A 20950-nucleotide genomic window follows, 5' to 3' on the forward strand; every position below is an offset into this window, starting at 1 on the left:
GTGTGGGTAAGTGTGTGCAGGTATGTGGGTGAGTGTGCACATGAGTGTGAAGACTGTGTGTGGGTAAGTGTGTGCAGGTATGTGGGTGAGTGTGCGCATGTGTGTGAAGACTACGTGTGAGTAAGTGTGTGCAGGTATGTGGGTGAGTGTGCGCATGTGTGTGGGAGAGTACATTGAGGCAAGTACGAGCACATGGTAGAGCCCTGGTATGGTGCTGTGGGCTAATGCGTCAGACTGCAAAGCTGTTTGAACTGCAAGGTCGGTGGTTCACGCTCACCAGCTGCTCCTCAGAAACCCTATACAGAGTCACTATGGGTTGGAACCAATTCGATGGCACTTAAAACAACAACAAGCATACACATGTGAATGCGGGTGTGTGCATGTGTGTGGAAATAAGTGTGCACCTGTGGGAGAGTGGGTGTATGCATGTGTGTAGATGAGTGTGTACATGCATACAGGTGAATGTGTGCATATGTGTAGTGTGTGTATGTGCGGGGAGAGGCTGAGTGTGTGGTAAGTGTGTGTATGAGTGTGTGGTGAATGTGTGTATGTGTGGGGAATGGCTGAGGGTGGCATGTGTGGGGGTGAGTGTGTGTATGAGTGTGTGGTAGTGTGTGCATGTGGGGATGTGAATAAGTGTTATGTGGGGAGTTGTGCGTGCATTTGGGTGTGAGAGTGGATGTGTTCATGGTCAGTTGGAATCACAAGGTTCACAGTGTAGGAAGCCAACGACTCTGACATACATCTTTGTTGTTGTGCCATCAAGTCATTTCCAGCTCACAGTGTCTCCGTGTAGAAGAGCAGGACTGCCTCAGTTGGTTTCCTACATTATAATCTTTAAGGAGTCCTCATGTGGCCCTGTGGGTTAATGTGCCAGACTGCAAAGCCATTTGAACTGGAAGGTCGGCAGCCCTATACAGTGCCGCTATGGGTTGGAATCGACTCAACAGCACTTAACAACAACACCAATCTTTAAGGAGGAGTCCTGGTGTGGTGCTGTAGGATAAGCACTGGACAGCAAGTTTGGTTTGAACTGCAAGGTCTGCATTTCAAACTCACCAGCTGCCCCTCAAAAACCCTAAACAGGGTCGCTATGAGTCAACTGACTCAATGCCACTTAAAAACAACAACCATCTTTAAGGAAGCAGATCTTTACGCCGAGTGACTGGCAGTTTCGAACCACTAGCCCTTTGGTTAGCAGCTGAGCACATTGAACCAACAGGGTTACATTTACAAGGGGACTTCAAAAAGTTTCTGGACATCAATACTTTCCTGCTGGCCCTGGATTCTATCTGCCACGCCTGAGCCCGACCCTTTGGAGAGACCCCAGAAAGCTGCAGCCCCTGATCCGAAGGCCATGGCCTTTCACTCACCCCAGACCAGCTGCAGATGGTCCAGAAGCTGTGCTGCCCCACCCAGCCTGACCCCTAATCCCAGTGAGTCAGGCTCCATCCGTCCAGGTCAGACTCCTTGGATTGGAACTGCCAAAAAAAGCTCTGAGCCACCCACAATAGAAGGTAGACTGGGCCAATCTCTTACATAACCCAGCCTTGAGAAAGGCCCACTTCCTGATTCTCTGCCAATCGCCAGCTAGTGACCATGCCTCTCTAGCTTCAGTCCCTCGCTGACCGGCCACTGGCATGAACCACTAACCCATGGGCCTATCTTGGTCCCATTCCTGGCAGCCTGACCCGGCGTCCACCAAGCCTTAACACTTGATCTCTCCTGTTTGCCTAACCCCAACCCCAGTGACCCAGCCTAGAGTAGAAAGGCAATTTTGGAGTCTTGTTAGCTGACCATGCTGCCACTGTGATGTAATGGCAGGGCAGCAGTCTTAGGGTAGCACAGAGTGAAGGTAAGATGTGCCCAGGGCAAGCTCTAAGTTACGTGGCACCCTCAATTTCAAGATGAGTAGATGGTGAAAGAAAGGATGAGTCGGCAGAAGTACCTTCTCTGTGCCGCTGCCTCAGTCAGACACCATTCCTATCAGTGGTACCTCAGAATGTCACTGCACACCTCACCTGGTGCTCCCCTCTGTCCCACCCCCTTGGTTATACATCTGGGTGTGTGCAGTATTTGAGTAAGGAAGTTGAGCAGTATGGGGTTAGTAGAAAGTGCTCCGTAGCACCCTCCGCCTTCAGAGGGTGCCCACGGCACATGCCACACTTGCCATGCCTTAGATGTGTCTCTGGTCTGGGAACGTGATCTGGTGAGCAAGACCGAAAGGGAGGGAAGGAGAGGGACTCACTCTCCAGTGGAGAAGGGAATTATTTTGTCCAGTGAAGAGAAGATGGGCAGAACTGGAACCAGCAACAGGAGAAAGGCTCAGGGAGCCTGCGTTGGCTCACAGATGTGTGATTTCAATGAGAACAGGCTGCCTCGTGGGGCCATGGGGCCCCAGCCAGTAGACACTGGAGAGCCATCTGTCAGCAGTACCAAGGAATGCATCACTTCACCGTTCCAGAGAGCACAAATATCTTTCAGTCTTAACCAGTTGTTATCAAATTGACCCCAATTCACAGCAGCCGCCTGTGTGGCAGAGTAGTGCTCCATAGTATTTCCAATGGCTGTGAATTTTCAGAAGTAGCTCACCTTTCTCTCAAGGTGCCTCTGGGTGAACTTGAACCATCAACCTTTTGGTTACAAGTTAAGCATATTAATTAACTGTTTGCATCACTGAGGAACTCCCTTGCAGTCTTCAGATTGTAGAAGTTTGTGAAAACTCTTCTTTTTCTCAATTGTAAGGCCTTGAGACAAAATTAATCACTTCAACAAATAGGTGGAATCTTTTGTAATTACTCTTCTTTCTCCAGAACTGCTACAACCGCAGCAACTCAGTAGGTTTCGAATACAGCATTGTTGTTGTTAGGTGCCGTTGAGTCGGTTCTGCCTCATAGCAACCCTGTGTAGGATTTCCAAAGAACTGCTGGTGGGTTTGAACCACCAACCTTGCAGTGAACAATCCGGTGCATAATCGTACAGCACCACACCAAAAGCCCAGGATGCAAGCATAAATGAGACCATGTTAGATTTAGCTCCAAGTGAACCATTCACTCCCCACAAAGGAGGGAAAAAGAAAGCTCAGTCTGTGCTAATTCACACCAGCAAGTCAAGAAACACCTCTAAGCAGGGACCCCTCCCCATTCCTGACAGCAAGAAACACCCACTGAGCAGCACTCGGAGGAGGAGGTGCAGCCTCTTTCCGAGGGCATGGGCATGGGCTTACTCTTCTTTCAGAGAAAAGTCAAAATAGTGCAGTTGTTGTTGTTACGATTTGCATCAAGTCAGCTCCAAGTCACGGCCATCCCAGGTATGTCAGAGTAGAACTGCGTGCTGTAGGGTTTCAGTCAGTGGCTGGGTTTTTGGAAACAGGTCACCAAGCCTTCCTTTTGAGGCACCTCCAGATGGACTCAAATCTTCCATCTTTTGGTTACAGCTGAATGCATTAACTATTTGTACCACCCAGGGACTCCACAGTAGACTTAGGAGTCATATTTCCTAAACTTGGAAGAAAAATTGGGTCCAAATATAGGAGCTAAGAACTCCCAGCTTTCTGGCTTCTGACCCCCCCTCCCCAGATTTGGCTTTCATTCCTGCTGATGCCCCTCCCCGTGCCCAGCAGGGTCCACAGCTGGAATGTCCTGGCAGACACCGTGTCCTTTCTCTGCATTTTCTTGGCCTAGAGTGTGCTTCTTTTTCTTGCCTGCCTGGAAGAGTCCTGATGTGAAAACACTGGAAGTTTCAGGGCAGCTACTCTGTGACCCAATAGCTGTCCCTGCTTACCCTTGGCCATGGCTTCCCCTCAGTAGTGAAATGTCTGTTCACACCCCTTATGGGGTCATAGGGCCCCAGCCGATAGACACTGAAGATCCATCTGTCAGTGGTGCCAAGGAATGCATCACTTCCCTGGTCCAGAGAGCACAAACAACATCTCTTCCAGTCTTAACCAGCTGTCATCATGTTGACCCTAACTCATAGCAACCCCGTGTGGCCAAGTAGAACCGTGCTTCGTAATATTTTCAATGGCTGTGAATTTTCACAAGTAGCTCACCAGGCCTTTCTTACTAGGTGCCGCTGGGTGAACTCGAACCACCAACCTCTTGGTTACCAGTTAAGCATGTTCTTTAACTGTTTGCACCACTCAGGGACTCCCTGCTCCCTGCTGCTCCACCCACTGTGAGCTCTTTACAGGCAAGGCCTGGACCTTTCAACTCTGTTCCTTCCAGGCTAGCCCAAGGCTGCATACAGCAAGTACTCCACAAATGTTCTGCGGAGTGAAGGAGAGTGCTCTTCCAAAAAGGACAGAGATGCAAGCATGGTTTCTGGAGCCCCCTCCGTTTGCAGAAAGTTTGAGGGCTGGCTCTTTGGAGAGATGTGGGGACGATCCAAACAGCCCTTTCTATTTCTGGGGGAGGAGATCGTGAATGCGCCAAGCAGATAATTATGTGTTCTTGGAAGCAACTTTAATGTATTGGCTCAGGACTGAGTTGGGAACAGCTCTGAGGCCTGCTGTCTTCAGACAAAAAGTGGCTCGGGCAAGGATTTCCGGGTCCAGGTCTAACAAGTGGCCGACGCCTTATGGAAACTTTTGAAGGGCTTTCTGTTTCAGACAAGCCAGCTTGTACTTCACCATGTTGCCCTAGCTATCTTTCCCTTCAACTTGGGAACACAAGAAAAGGGAAAACTAATCATCATTGAGTGCCTACTATGTGCCAAGAACCAAATCAGCAATTTCACCGTTTTAAGAGTGATAACGTTGCTTTTGAGAAGGGAATGGAGACCCACGCGGCCCCTGGTGGCAGAAAAAAGAAACGCAAGCATCTCAGCCTCAAGGACTTTTCCTTTCTGGAGGGCCTTCTTAGCTGCACATCTCAGCTCTGCCTCGCAGCCAAAACGTCCTCACTTTAACAGGATAAGCACCCCTATGGCAAATATACGCTGTGTTCTCTAGACCACGTGATTATGAAATAGAATAAAGTGCTGAGGATTAGGCGTAGGCCTTCCGGGTCTGAGTCCTACAATGCAACCGGAATAGTGGAGGAAGCCCAGGGTAGGCAAATGTGATTAATCTTGACTCTGTAGCAAGCCACACCTTTCCGTGGGACTCTGCGTTCTGCAGGTATCACAGCTTTGGAAAGTATTTTTGTTGTTTTTAAGTGCCGTCGAGTCAGTTCCACCTCATAAAGATCCTGTATAGGGTTTCAGAGGAGCGACTGGTGGGTTTGAACTGCCAACCTTGTGATTCAAAGCAACCTTTCAGACCAGTGTTTGTTCTACAGCGCCACACCAGGACTCCTTGGAAAATGTAGAGATCTGCATATCTATTTTGCTTTTCTGGGCCTTGATTTTTTGCCATCTGTAATTGGAAATACTGTTTGGCACATCAGGACTGAAAAATACAGAGTACCTTGTTGGAAAGTCATTTAGAAAATTCATCCTTGTTCAGTCTTCATTCATTCATTCCTTTCTTCATTAAGCATCAGGGGTGTGGGGTCATTACTGTCCAGCTGTGTGCAGGGCAGTGCAAATAAAGAAATGAGCAAGGTAAGCACATTGTTTACACCTAGAGAAAGAGAGAGAAATGTGTGGTTAGAAACAATTCCCGGTACTCTCCACTCCCACCTTCACTAAAACTCCACTCTTTCCTTGATTTGATGATGGGCATTGTTTTCACATTTTAACGTTTCTGAAATCGGTGCTATGTTACAATTATGGCATCTTAACATTTTCTTAAGCAGCATTTTCTCTTTTCTTGGTGATACATTTAAAATGATACATCTTACAGTTTCTAGCATCTCAAATTCAATGAAATATAATTTGACAAAAATTTTATGATTATCATTATTCAATTGGACAGATCACATGTCAAAATATCTCGGATTGCCTCTCAGTTGGCACTGAAACAGCTTCAAAGGAAATGGGCCAGGGATGCTGTATCACTCTTTGGCCACCAGAGGGAGAGAGTGCATCAGCGAGGAACAGAGCTCTCAGATGAGTGAGCTTTCCTAAACCTTTGCATCACAACAAGCCCTCTTCAGAGGCAGTCAGCCTACAGCATTGAAACCCTACCTGCAGATTCAGAATAGAGGACAAAGCCCCTGTTCTAGAGCAATGACAGCACCAAAAAGAAAACTTTGCTGGATCTGAATGATGTCTGCCGAGCATGCTACAAATCCGCTATCATCTAATGAACTGTGTTAGTGAGGTCAGGTGGCGGACATGACCCGGGACGCTCCCAGAAAAGTGGGGTTTGGGGACAGCACCTCATCCTTCCTGTGATTTGTAAACTTTTCCGAAGAAGTGCTCTCACATTAGCTGTTACCTGCGTCCTTACATAACCAATCTCTCCTTCCTTCTTTCATTTAGCTATTTTATCAACCAGGCACCTACTATGTGCCTGGTATTATGCTACACACTGAGGAGACAGCAGTAAACAGAATTAGAGAATGTCACTGTCCTGATGAATCTTAAATTCTGCAGGTGAATGAAGTAGGACATAATTCAACATCTTCTAGGAATTTGAAGGAGGCCAATGTGGGCCCCAGAGACACGAACAAGAGAAGCGCATGACAAGCTAAAGCATAATTGTTGTTTGTCGTCAAGTGCCATCAAGTTGCTTTGGGCTCATAGCAACCATGCATAGGGTTTCTAGGGAACAGCTGTTGGGTTTAAACTATGGACTTTGCAGTTAACAATGCAGTATTTATCCTCTAGTAACACATCGGCATACTGGGAGCTCAGTAATGCAGAGCATTGGGTACCAGGTTAAAGACACTTTGTTTTTTTTAAGTCTAAAGCTGTTTAAAGGTTTTAAGCAGGGGACTGAAATGAGTGGTTAATGTACTGGACTGCAAGGTTGGTGGTTCAAGTTCACCAGCTGCTCCTCAGAAATCCTATATAAGGTCACTGTGAGTTGGAACCAACTCGATGACACTTAGCAACAGTAACAATTCTTGATTGTTGGTACCCCATACATAAAACATTTAATAGATAATCTGTTGTGTAAAAATGGAAGGCCTGTAACTTGTCCTAAGATTATTTCTGGTGCCCTGGTGTGATGCTAGACTATTAACTGCAATGTCAGCGGTTCAAACCCACCAGCTGCTCCTTGGAAACCCAATACAAAATTACTATGAGTCAGAACCAGCTCAACAGCACTTAACAGCAAGATTTCTTTCAAGTTTCCTGTTCCTATTCTCATCTTTTACTGTTTCATGAACAAAACTCATGTGCTCTATCCATGAACTTCAGTCATCTCAAGATTCATGCACTGTGCGGCCAGACACCCTCCCATCCTCCAACTTTCCTAAGAGAAGAGCTCAAAAATGAGATTCTGGTCAAACTGACAACGGCAACTCAAAAAGCTAGCTAGGAACCTTTGGGAGCAGTGAGCGTGTGTTAGATGATGAAACCACTCAGTAAAGGAGAGAGAATGGTTGTCCAACTCGGACACTGTATCAGCGTTACTAAAGTGTACATGTAGAAACCACTACTTTCCAAAAAACAAAGTCAATAAAGTAAGTAATGGAGCAAGCCAAAGAACAGTTAGCATAACCGAATGGAGAGCAGTGGGGAACTGCAATGGGGTTGAGGTGACTGGAGCGGGAAGCGGGTGACCCGATTAAACTAGGAACCATAGGCTGAGAAGGTTCCGAAAGTACGTCCTGATATGAGCCCTGGAAAGTGTGATGATGGGAAAGGTAATCCCAGGCGGAACAGGGAGGACCACCTGCCTGAATGTCTACAACTTGTAGTAGAATGGTCTAGAACTTCCTACTCCTCCTAGAAAAGAAGAAGAAGAAGCTGGGAAGGGTCTGAGGTCTGTGCAGAGAAGGAATATAGACTCCATCCACTGCTGTCTAGTTGATTCCAACTCATCGTGACCACATAGAACAGAAAAGTGTGCGGTAGGGTTTCCAGGGTTGTAACTCTTTGGGGAAGCAGGTTGCTACACCTTTCTCCTGAGGAATGGCTGGTGGATTTGAGCCGCCGACCTTTCACTTATCAGAAGAGCCTTATACATTCCATGGTGCTGATGCTGTTATTAAGTGCCGTTGAGTTGGTTCTGCCTCATAGCAGCCCTCCACAAGATTTCCTAGGACCTGCTGGTGGATTTGAACTGCCAACCTGTGGTTCACAATGGAGTGTTGATCCTACAGCACCACACCAGGAGCTCATAGTGCTTGGTAACTTCTTGTTGTTGTTGTTAAGTACTGTGGAGTCGGTCCCGACTCATAGTGACCCTGTACAGGGTTTCCGAGGCTGTAAATCTTTACGGGAGCAGAAAGCTTCATCTTTCTCCCATGGAACAGCTGGTAGTTTCGAACTGCTGACCTTGCGGTTCACAGCCCGATTCGTAACCACTATGCTACCAGAGCTCCTTGGTACTTGAGTTTCTCTTAAACCCAACACAGTTGAAAACCCCAGATCTGTTTGTATGTATCAAAAGGAAAAATATATGTACAACTAGCATGTATAGTCCTGGTGTGGCACTGTAGGATAATGCACTGGACCGCAAGATTGGTTTGAACTGCAGGTTGGTGGTTCAAACCCACCAGCCGCTCCTTGGAAACCCTATGCACAGTCGTTAAGAGTCGGAACCAACTGGATGGCACTGAACAACAAGAGCAGCAATCATTTGAGGCATTGGTGGTTCTGTGGTAAAATTCTTACCTTTCATGTAGGAGACCCAGGTTCAATTCTGGGTCAAGGCATCCATATGTCAGTGGTGGTTGCATATTACTATGATGTTGAAAAAGTTTCAGTAGAGCTTTCACACTAAGATGGTCTAGGAAGAAAGACTTGGCAATCTAGTTCCAAAACTCAACCAATGAAAACTCTGTGAATCACAACAATCCAGACAGTGTTTCGTTCCACAGTGCATGGGGTCACGGGGGCTAGCTGATACATCAGCAGTTACCAACGACAGCAGCCGTTTAAGACAGTACAATGGGCAATATGAAAGGTAAAGAAAAAAAAAAGAGTTTGGCCTTCAGGAAAAAAAAGAGACTTTTGTTCTAAGTGGGTGGTCAGGAAAGTTTTCACAGGAAAATAAACTTTCCTCTGGACTTGGAAAAATGAGGTGAGTTTGAAAGCCAAAGGTCAGAGGGGCGGAGAAATTGTCCCAGGTCTTTCCAGTAACATATTGTTGTTGTTAAGTGTTGTCGATACTGAGTCTTAGAGACCCGTATCAACCCGGTACAGGGTTTCCAAGGAGCAGCTGGTAAGTTTGAACCACAAACTTTGTTGTCCGCAATCCAGTGCTTATCCTATAGCGCCGCACCAGCATAGTTACTGGACTAGTTGGTCCCAGGCATGCCACTGCTCACTCCCTCAGGACAGACCTCCTATGTCCTGAAATCTGAATCCTCCTGCATGCCATGCTGACTCACCTGTTCTTTCCCTCTCCCTCTCCCCAGCTGTATGCCAGATGAGCAGTCACCCCCTCAAGGACATGTCTGACACCCACAGCAGCCCTCTCCTGGCAGAAGCTCTTTCCAGCCGATGTAAGCTCTATGAGTCTGAATTCACCAGCCCCAGCTGGCCCTCAAGTCCCCAGGACACACATCCAGCCTTGCCCCTCCTGGAAATGCCTGAAGAAAAGGTAAGGGGTGACCCTCTGAGGATGCAGAAGGGTAGTGGAAAGTACTGCTTGCCTGGATTCCTGATACATTTCATATGTGCCTGTAATTACCATTGCCCTGACAGATCCTGTCCCAGCCAATCACCTGCCCTACATAGCCTTAGACAGAAGACTTGGTGCTGGGTGAGGCATGATTGGTTAAGCAAGTAGAGAACACACACACAAACACACACCAGCCTCCCACCAGTTTTTACATGGAGATGTGTGTCCAAAATCATTCTCCAGTTACCCTTGAATTACCCTGTTGCTGTTGTTGTTAAGTGCCGTCAAGTTGGTTCCAACTCATAGCAACTCTGTATAGGGTTTCCAAGGAGCGGCTGGTGAGTTTGAACCATTGACCTTATGGTTCAACCTGACCTTGCGGTTCAGTGCTTTCCCTCACAGCACCACACCATGACTTCAACTATCTCTCAAAAGAAGGCCTCTGTTAAAATGCAGGCCGTTTGTTAGCGTCCTCTGTACACAGCAGCACACATGTCGATTGTCTATTGGAGTGTTGTCTTTTTGTTATTGTGTTGTTAAGTGCTGTCAAATCAGTTCCAACTCACAGGGACTCTATATAGGGTTTCCCAGGAGTGGCTGGTGTTTCTGAACCGCCAACCTTGGGTTTGCAGTCTAGTGTTTATCCTACAACACCACACCAGGCTGTAATGAGATATAATTCATATATCATAAAATTCACCCTTTAAATTGTACATTAAGTGATTTTTAGTATATTCACAAAATTGTGCAAACATCACCACGATCCAATTCTACTATATTTTCATTATCCCTTTAGCGGGATAAAACACTGAACCAAAAGATTGGTTTGAACCACAAGTTTGGCAGTTCAAACTCACCAGCTGCTCCTTGGAAGCCCTATACAGGGTCAGTATGAGTCAGAACCAACTTGATGGCGGTCAACAACAACACCCTCCCCTGAACCGACTCCACAGCCCTTAACAACAACCCTCCTCTGAAGCCTAATAAAGTTTTTGTCCCTATGGATTTAACTCTTGTAGAAATCACATAATGTGTGGCCTTTTAACTGGCTTCTTCCATTATGCATAATCTTTTCGGATTCATCCACATTGTAGCATAAATCAGTATTTCGTTCCTATGTATGGCTACATCACATTTTGTTTAACCCTTTATCGGTTGCTGGACATTTGAGTTGTTTTCGCTATTTAGCTATTATGAATAATCCTGCTACGGACATTTGTTTACAAGGTTTTACATGGATATATGCTTTCAAGTCACTTGGGTATGTACCCAGGAGTGGAATTGCCTGTCATATGTTTAACACTTTGAGAATTACTAAACTGTCTTCCAAAGAGACTGCACTACTTTACATTCTCATCAGCAATGAATAAGGACTCCAATTTTTCTTCATCCTTGCCGAAACTTGTTAGTATTAATATTTTTATTAAAGCCATCCTGTTGTTGTTGTTAAGTGCCACTGAGTCAGTTCTGACTCATAGTGATCCTGTATAGGGTTTCCAAGAAGCGACTGATGAATTTGAACCATTGACTTGCAGTTCAAATCAACCTTCCGGTCCTGTGCTGTCCTCACAATCGATGTTAACCTTGAGCCCATGGCTGCTGCCACAGTGCCAATCCATCACACTGGGGGTCTTCTTCTTTTTCACTGACCCTCCATGTTACCCAGCATGATGTCCTTTTCCAGGGACTGGTCCCTCCTGAATTCCAGCTCATAGTGTCCCTCTGCTCTGAATCCACTAGGCATGTCTTTCACACTGGTCATTCATGGCTCCAGAGTTTCATTATGGGGAACAACAGTCTGATTAGAAGGGGGGGGGGGGGGGGCTAGTGTTTTAAAGTTGCATTTGCATAGCAAACCCAGAGTTTTTACTTAGACTGAATGGTGGTTATGTGCTGTGGAGTCAGTTCCAACTCACAGCGACCCTGTATAGGGTTTCCAAGGCTATAAATCTTTACAGGAGCAGAAAGCCTCATCTTTCTCCCTCAGAATGACTGATAGGCTTGAACCCCTGACTTTGTAGTTAGCAGCCCAACACTGATCTCAGAGCACCCCCAGGGTGCCTTAGCTAAATAATGTTGTTGTTGTTGTTGTTGTTGTTTTAAGTGCCCTCAAGTCGGTTCCAACCCAAGACAAAACTGTATAGGGTTTCTGGTGAGCTTAAACCTCTGACCTTGCAGTTAAAACTGACCTTGCAGTCTAGCACATTAGCCCTCAGCACCACATCAGGACTCCAACTAAATAGTAGTTCTTTACATAATCTGAAGCCAAGATTCTTATCAGATACATGATTTACATATAGTCTCCCCCTCTGTGGGTTATTTTCTTACTGGAAGTTGGAACCAACTTGGAGGCACACCACCACCACCACCACCACCATCCTTATACCAGTACCACATAGCCTTTAAAATCAGGAAGTGTGAATCCTCCAACTTGGTTCTTTTTTTCAAGATTATTTTGTTGGTTCTTGGTCCCTTGCATTTCCATACACATTTTAGAATTTGCTTGTTAATTTCTGAAAGAAAAAAAAAAAAGACAGTTGGGATCTTGATAGGGATCACATTAGACTCCTGGTGTGGCGCTAGGATAAGCATTGAACTACGAACCACAAGGTTAGCAGTTCAAACCCTCAGAAATCTTATGCAGTGTCGCTATGAGTTGGAACCAACTCCACAGCACTTAACAACAACATTGAACTTATAGATAAATTCTTAGGATCAAGCTTAAGAATATAAATCTCCCAATTTACAAACACAGTATGTCTTGTCATTTATTTAGGTCTTTAATTTTTTCAATAGTGTTTTATAGTTTACAGTGTACAAGCCTTGTACTTATTTTGTTAAATTTATTCCTAAGTATTTTATCTTTTTTAATGCTACTGTAAATGAAATTGTTTTATTAATTTTATTTTTAGATGGTTTATTACTAGAGTATAGAAATAAAACTTATTTTGTATATCTATCTTATAGCCTACAACCTTGCTGAACTCATTTTATAAAATAGTTTTTTATAGATTTTATAGAATTTTCTATGTAAAAGATTATGCCATATGCAATTAGAGATACTTTAACTTCCTTTTTCCAAATTTGGATGGATTTTATTCCTTTTTCTTGCCTGATTTTACTGGCTAGAACTTCCCATAAAATGTTGAATAGAAGGGATGAGACTAGACACCCTAGTTTTAGGACAGCTTTCAGTCTTTCACTAATATAAGCTTAGAATCCTGCTGTGGCACTGCAGGAGAATGTGCCGGACCACAAGGTCAGTTTGAACTGCAATGTCGGTGGTTCAAATCCACCTGCTGCTGCTCAGAAACCCTATACACCCTATGCAACATTGCTATGAGTCAGAAGATAAAGTTATTTGAGATCTTTCTTCTAACTTTAGTGAGCTAAGCACTGCTTAGGTGCACCCCAGCTTTTCCTCTTAAATTGTTTGGTTAGCCTGTTGTTTGCTACGTCATCACAACAGGCACAAGTTTTTCCAGTGTTCTTGATGTTCTTATGGAGAAAAGTATCTGGGACTCCCTTAAGCCACCATTTTCTATACTGTCCTTAAAACTGTTAAATGAAGGTACAAGGAAGAGGCCAGGAAAATCTCTACATCAGAAGTGTCCTGATACATAATGTGAACTACAACAACAATGACATATCTAAGTTTAAATTTTCTAGTAACCACATTAAAAAGGGTAAAAAGAAACATACCATTGATTTTATAATATATCTTACTTAGCTTTACATATATCATTATTGTAATGTGTAACCAATATAAAATATCATTGGCATATTTCACTTTTTTTTCAGACCACATCTTCAAAATTCACTTAAGACACCTCTCAGTTCTGTTTAGCCACGCTTCAAAGTCTCAATAGTTATAGCTCCTACTGACTTCTACATTCAACAGACTAGCTCTTGAGCAAGAGTTTCTGGGTAAAGGTTTCACATATAGAATTGAAGGGGGCAGGGTCCAAAGTTGGAGGAGGAAAATAGTTGATTTTTCTTTTCACTGACATCCAATGAACACTCACATTTCCTTCCATTATGAGTATAGACAATGGGCAACAGTCGCAGTTACAGAACATGAGATTTTTCCCACTGCCAGAGATTGGGTATTCCAGGAAGCAGATGCTGAGATGGAGATTGGTATGTAAGTAGTTCATTAGGAAGTACTCTTGAGATCAACATTTGTAGAGGAGTGAAGGTGGCAGGAGAACCTAGAGTGGGATATATTCACAAGAAAGGCCTCAGCGGATCCTATGGCGCACTCTGGAGCTCAGGAGAGCCTAGATTGGGATAAAGTGACCCCACTAATTTGAGATTATAATAATAATTGGATCTATCACACATACAACCATATCACATTATTTTTATATTTTGATAACTATATTTCAATATAATTGGTTTTCTATATCATTGTTTTTATTTTATGCATTGAAAAATATTATTCTGGGAAGAAGTGCGGAGGCTTCACCAAACTGTCAAAGGAATTCATGGCATAAAAATGTTAAGAAAGCCTAGATGTAGGATGGATACTAATCCTGGGAGCGCAGGCCCATGCGGGCACTCTGAGTCGCATTCATCAGTGAACGAGTATCTTACCTTTTAGTCTCATGATCCGTTACCTTTATCCCAAAGCCTGACGTTCTCCCCATCCCTAATGCCCCTGTTCCCTGAAAGCTGTCTTATTTGAAAGGATCTTCGTTCATCCAATGAAGACAGCCACATTGTGAAAATAGAAAAGCCCAATGAAAGGAGCAAAAGGAGAGAAAGCGGGGCGGCCCACCGGAGCTCTGCAGACAGTGGGGGCATCCACCTCTTCCAGGCAGTGGGCTACCTCACAGGAGAAATGAAGGAGTGCAGGAACTGGCTGAAAGGTAGGCCAATACCTGGTGGGAACAGCCGGGCCAGCCCAAGGAGACAGCCCTCCCTCCGTCCTTGAGTGAGGAAGCTATGTCTTCACTCACCCTCACCGAGACCGGGGCCCTTCTCAGGGACACAGCTTCAGATGGGCGGGATGTGCCCCCCTAACCTAAAGTTCCCAGAATTAAACACATTTCATGGGACTGAACTCCTTGCAGACTGTGCACTCGCCCATGGAATCCAGGATGATCACATGGTGTTGTTGTTGTTTAGTGCCTTGGAGTGGGTTCTGACTCATGGCGACCCTCTAGAGAGGGTTTCTGAGGAGCAGCTGGTGGGCTTGAACTGCCACATTGCAGTTCAAACAACCTTGCAGTATAGTGCTTATCCTACAGTGCCACATAATAAAATATTTACTATGTGCCTACCATGTGCCAAGAAAGTACTGGCATGACCCTGCCCAGTATTTAACTTCTTCCCACTCCTCACCTGCCTGAGCTACACACTGCAACTACAGTCCTCCCTCAACCCACCCACCTGCACAAGTTAGCCTGGAAACCAAACCACAGAATGCCAGACTGTACCTCCCCTCTTGTAGACCTGGCTTCCCCTAGGCCCAGGCTCATACTGATTCTCCCAGCCATGCTAGAGTTTCTTTCCTAGTTTCCTTGCTCTGCCTCCAGGCTGCGCTTTCCTGCCCAGATATCATACAGTACTATACAAAAGAGTTTTGTTCCCTACCTGCCCTCTGCCCCCCAATGTTGTTGTTGTTGTTGTGGTTAAGTGCCGTCCAGTCGATTCCAACCCATAGAGACCCTGTATAGGTTTCCAAGGAGCAGCTGGTGAGCTTGAACCGCCGACCTTGCAGTTCAAATGGCTCTGAAGTCTGATGCATTAGCCCACAGTATTTTCCTTTAAATGCTCCAGGGCTTCCTTTCCAACCAAGCCAGTGGCTGGAACGGTGTTAAATTGGCCTCGGCACGAGGCTTCCGTCTGTATGGAATAAACTACCAGCTACTGCGACTGATGACTGGACCACTCTCAGGGTCTTGGACCGGGTGCCAACCCCCAGCCCCACCAGGCCCCTGTATCACTGTCTGTCTTGGTTGTCACGTCAGTCAGTGGCCCAGCAGGGACACCCAGGCTGGATCCTGCTGATAGCTCTGTGTGTCTCTTCCAGACAAGCCCCTGGCCCTCCAGTTCACAGACTGGATTCTGAGAGGCACTGCTCAGGTGATGTTCGTCAACAACCCACTCAGCGGGTTCATCATCTTCATCGGACTCCTGATCCAGAATCCCTGGTGGACAATTGCTGGAGCTTTGGGGGCCGTGGTCTCCACCTTAACGGCCCTCGCCTTGAGCCAGGATAGGTGGGTCCCTCTCTATGGGGTTTGGCAAGAGGCATGGGGCAGGTAGGTAGAGAGATGTCTACTTGAATGATCAACCAACCTTATCCAGCCTAGTCTCCTGAATACCAACTTTGGCTACATCATGGAAGATCATTACAGAATAAGATGACTTCAGATGCTTACAGCAAAGCACAGCACAGGTTCTGTATGGCTGCAGAAGTGTCTCTGAATACCCCTTCTGAAGGAGATTCAGAAGAACTTCATCTTTATCAAAAGCTGTCCTGCCCTGTGTCCTGTGGAAGAGCCCAGTCTAGGTGAGAAAGACAGAGGTAATGGACAGGAAGTGTCTTAGAACAGTCAAGAACCAGAATGCAAACAGTATATCATCAAGAGTTCAGAGACGGCAGACATCAGTAATCAACTCCAGTGGGAGATTAGAGAGGGCAGCCACTGAACTAGAAAGTTTGGATTCTGAAAGAGGAGAGCCGGCTGCAGAGGAGAACAAGCTAGGGCAACTTGAAACAGAGAGCATCATGGGAGGAGAAGCCAGCTCTGGCTGGAGGCAGGCACCCAATACAATTACAACTAGCACTTTGTCAAAAGCGACCATGTTTTTTTCAGAATTTGCCATATACTATTCCAAAGTCTTCCAAACTTTCCTGATAATCAGGATAGCATGGGGTGACTGTTAACGAAACGTAGCTTCTCAGCCTCACCTATCCCCTCTCTGTAGATATTCCAACTCAGTGGATCTGGGCACAGGAATCTGTCTCATTTTTTACAGCTGCGTGGGTGCTTGTGTGTGGTGGAGGGGGCAGGGGGGTTGGTGATACAAGTGTACAAGGAAGCTTCAAAAAGTCCATGGCAAATGCAATGAAAAGATAAAGGACTTTCTCCATGAACTTTTTTTGAAGCCCCCTTGTACAGATATAATAAAACACTCAATATTTTTTATTGTGGTAAATATGTAAGTAACATACATTTGCCATTTCAATATTTTTTGCGTGTGCAATCCGGTGACATTAATTCCACCGTCACATTGCTAGTCATCACTCCTATACACACACGTATAACTGACAGTCAGCAAAGTTTGGGAAACACGAGAAGTGTGATGTCAGTTCCAACTCTTGGAGATCTGTCAGTCAGAGCATAGGGTTCCCAAGACTGTAAATCTTTATAGAAGCAGACTGCCATCTGTTTCTCCCACTGAGCGGCTAGTGGGTTCAAACTGCTGACCCTTTGGTTAACATCCAGTGCTTTAACCACTGCATCACCAGAGTTTCTTTATCTCATTCTTACCCACTATCAGTCCTGATCATAGTAACCCTGTAAAGGGTTTCCGAAGCCGTAAATCCACGGAAGCAGAGAGCCTCATCTTTCTCTGTAGAGTGGCTGGTGGTTTTGAACTGCTGAATCTGCAGTTAGCAGTCCAGTGCTTGTCCTACAGCAATACTATTTGTGGGTCACCAATCTGTGACATTTTTCTTTTATCTATATTGGTGAGAGAAAGTGCAAGAACACACAAACTGGACCCTGGTATAAAACTTTGCCCTCGCAGTGGTTCTTCTGTGGTGCATTATTGCCCGACAGGGAAGATTGTAGGATGCACATTTTGCAGTGAGGGAAAGGAGACTGGAGGGGTAGAGTTACAGAGTTACTCACCCGAGGCGCCACAGCCAGTGAGCAGCAGGAGTCGTGAGTGTGACGTGTGTGATGTGTGTCTTCCGATCTGCCGAGGCCCGGGTGTGCACAGGGTCTCGGGAGCATCAGGAGCTGGTTGAGTTGTAACTGACATCACACTTCTCCCAGGACCTTCTGGCATTCCTGTGTTGACCAAGGCGCATGAATAAGATCCATGGGCAGGATGGTCTCTGGTGAGAAGCTGCCTCTGGGAAATCAAAATTGGCTTTGGGGTGTGTCAAAGGTGTCATTCTAGCAAAAGAAAAGGTTATTTGTGATCAGATAGATGAATTTGTTTGAGGGCAGGTCTGGTGAGGTTAAAAATGGGTTCCAGCCATGATTTTGTGACTCTGTTTTCACCAGTGGGTTTCTTCATCCTGGTCCACTCTTATCCATAATCTCGCAGGCATCTGACAAGATCAGCTGGCGTCTGACTGCTTACTCTCACCTCTGGTTCCACAAACCCCCCAGGTGTGAGCACTCTCCATCCCACTGCCTTGTTTGCTGTGTGACTTCAAAGAGGCCCCAGTCCTATCTGTCAAACAGACAGTTCCGCTTAGAAGAGCCACAGTCCCTTCCTGCCCTGCCAGTCGGATCCTCTGATTTTCTCCTGACCATAATCCACTGCAATCTTGTCCAAGACATTCACAGAGACTCTGCAGATCCCCCTCCACACCTAACAGTCTGAGCCTAGCCACAGATAAAACAAAAAGTCCCTAATTTAATTCTAGTTACTGTTTGTTTTTTACACAGAAAAAACTCACATTTTATATAGTATTTTTTTCCAATCATGTCTTCCCCTCACGGTATACTTCCTTAAGCATGATATGCTACTATGTTTACATATATATAGAGTAATTAAACTGTGTGTATGAGAGAGAGAGAGAGTTCTAGAAAAGTGCTGGTAGCTCTGTGGCTGTTCAATATTCATGAAGTGAGCTGATTTTTTTCCTTTGTGATTTCATTAAAGAGGATCATCTAGATCAAGTATATCCTCAAAATAGCAGGAGGACCTTAATACGTATCGCCAAATGCAAAGTAACTCTGTCTCACCCCAGGTCTGCTATCGCCTCCGGACTCCACGGCTACAACGGGATGCTGGTGGGGCTGCTGATGGCCGTGTTCTCTGAGAAGATGGACTACTACTGGTGGCTTCTGCTTCCCGTGACTTTCACAGCCATGGCCTGGTGAGACATCTCATTCCTGGGGCTCACAGATCCACAGGACCCTGAGGTGCTTGTGTCTTAAACGGGGCCAGGACCTGCACCCTTCTGGAGCTCAGGGTCTTCATATTTAGACTGATGTATCTAGCTCGACACTGTGAAAGCACAGGAATACAATTACAACGCAGATTTTTAATATGGCGCTGTGGGTTAATGAGCTAGACTGCAAAGCCGTTTGAACTGCAAAGTCGGTGGTTCAAGGTCACCAGTCACTCCTCAGAAACCCTATACAGGGTCGCTATGGGTCAGAACCAACTCGACGGCACTTAACAACAACAGCTCTTCAAAGCAGCAAAGGATCAATTGTTTGTATTGTGCTGGAAATCTTTCTTGAACAATTGTTGTTGTTGTTGTTGTTATGTGCCCTCGAGTTGCTTCCAACCCATAGCAACCCTGTATAGGTTCCAAGGAGTGGCTGGTGAGCTTGAACCACCAACCTTGCAGTTCAAACCAACATGGCAGTCCAGTGCATTAACCCAGAGCACCACATATTCTTGAACAATAGACTTTATAATAAAGTCTAGTATTTATTATTTCCAATATGCCATACACAGTGCAAAGTTTGGTTATTATTGTCCCCAGTTTACAGAAGGGAAGGTTAAGGCATGCAGACATTCACTACATTACCCCAGGCCATACTCTCCACAGGTTTTTGGATTCTGGCCACCTGAAGCCTCCACTGTTACACAACAGGCATAGGGAGTCATCTCTTCTATGGCCTAGCCAAGCCTCAAAAACCAGAAACTCCCTTGTGATAGAAACAGAGAGCTCTCTTAGAACTGAATTTCTATATTTAAACGGAGAATCCTTTAAGTAGAAGTACTCGTTGAAATTGCTCAGTACAATCACCTCATGCTGCAGATAGAATCAAAAGGTCAAGATGACAGTTGAGTTACACATAATCCTTCATTCACTGGAATCGACAACAGGTCTGTAGAGGGCACAAGGGTGTCAGTACAACACCAGCCACCACACTCATCAGGAAGCCTGAGATGGATGCTTGTGGCCCAAACTCTGACCTCACATGCTCCACACCTCCAAGACAGCTGGTTTACCACTGATGTCCTTCAGAAGCAGATGTCTGCCTGTCATGTCAAATTCTGGAGTTACTAAAATCAGTTCCTTTCATTTAGCTTGAATACTGTTTCATTCCTTGTTGTTAGTCTTTGTTGTTGTTGTTGTTAGGTGCCCTAGAGCCAGTTCTGACTCATAGTAACTCTACGCACAACGTAATGAAACACTACCAGGTCCTTTACCATCCTCACAATTGCTGTTACGCTTGAGCCCATTGCTGCTGACATTGTGCCAATTTATCTCATCTTCTTTATCACTGACCCTCCACTTTACCAAGCATGATGTCCTTCCCCATGAACTTGTCCCTCCTGACAGTATGTCCAAAGTATGTTCTTTTTGATGATGAATGTGATTTCATTCCTCTTCAATTTGTCACCCCCAGCATAAGTGTCAGATTCTAAATATCCAATACCAGTCCATTCAGCTCACTACTACCTAGGTTATCAATCTTTATGCATTCCATTTCATTTTTGACAACTCCAATTTTCCTAGATTCATACTTTGTACATTCCATCTTCCAATTATTAATGGATGTTTATAACTGTGTCTCCTTATTTTAAGTTGTGCCCCGTTACCAAATGAAGGTCCCTAAAGCTTTACTCCATTTGCAGCATCATGGTCAACTGTACTTTGAGGAGGCAGCTCTTCCCCAGTCGTATTTTGAGTGACTTCCAAGCTGAGGGGCTCATCTTCTGGTGCTATATGTGACACTGTATTCTGGTGCTTTTCATCATATTTCAATATTCAATACTCAGGTGCTATCTGACAGTGTTCCACTGCTGTTCATAAGGTTTTCAGCAGCTAAACATTCAGAAGTAGTCCAGCTCTCCTTCTTCCTAGTATGAAGCCTGTCCACCATGGGTGTACTTGCTGGCATTTAAAATACCAGTGGCATAGCTTCCAACCTCACATCAACACACAAGCCACCACAGTAGGACCAACTGAGAGACAAGTGGTGGTTTGCAGTAGTACTTGCAATAAATGTCGTCCCTGTGTGGCGCTTAATTCTGGACAATTTATTTTTCTTCTTTGGGGTTCGTTCTCAGTTGGGACTGAAAGCTCCAACAGTCATGTCAGTAATGATGTCATGTGGTAAAGTCGTCTCTGACTCCGAATGACCCTCTGTAGGGCTTCCAAGGCTG

At 45.3% G+C, this 20950-nt stretch overlaps 1 protein-coding gene across 1 annotated transcript in view; it reads left to right on the forward strand.

Annotated features, from left to right (window-relative positions):
• Positions 1–9445: 9445 nt before the first annotated feature.
• Positions 9446–20950, forward strand: part of SLC14A2 (solute carrier family 14 (urea transporter), member 2) — a 34508-nt gene continuing 23003 nt past the window's right edge. The window contains exons 1-4 of the mRNA XM_006835101.1: positions 9446–9604; positions 14316–14496; positions 15663–15852; positions 18570–18698. Coding sequence (XP_006835164.1) covers positions 9455–9604; positions 14316–14496; positions 15663–15852; positions 18570–18698 — 650 coding nt within the window. The 5' untranslated portion in view covers positions 9446–9454. The remainder of the gene's footprint in view (positions 9605–14315; positions 14497–15662; positions 15853–18569; positions 18699–20950) is intronic.

This window comes from Chrysochloris asiatica, unplaced genomic scaffold (genome assembly GCF_000296735.1).
Source record: "Chrysochloris asiatica unplaced genomic scaffold, ChrAsi1.0 scaffold00015, whole genome shotgun sequence".
In the NCBI taxonomy this organism is placed as follows: Eukaryota; Metazoa; Chordata; class Mammalia; order Afrosoricida; family Chrysochloridae; genus Chrysochloris; species Chrysochloris asiatica.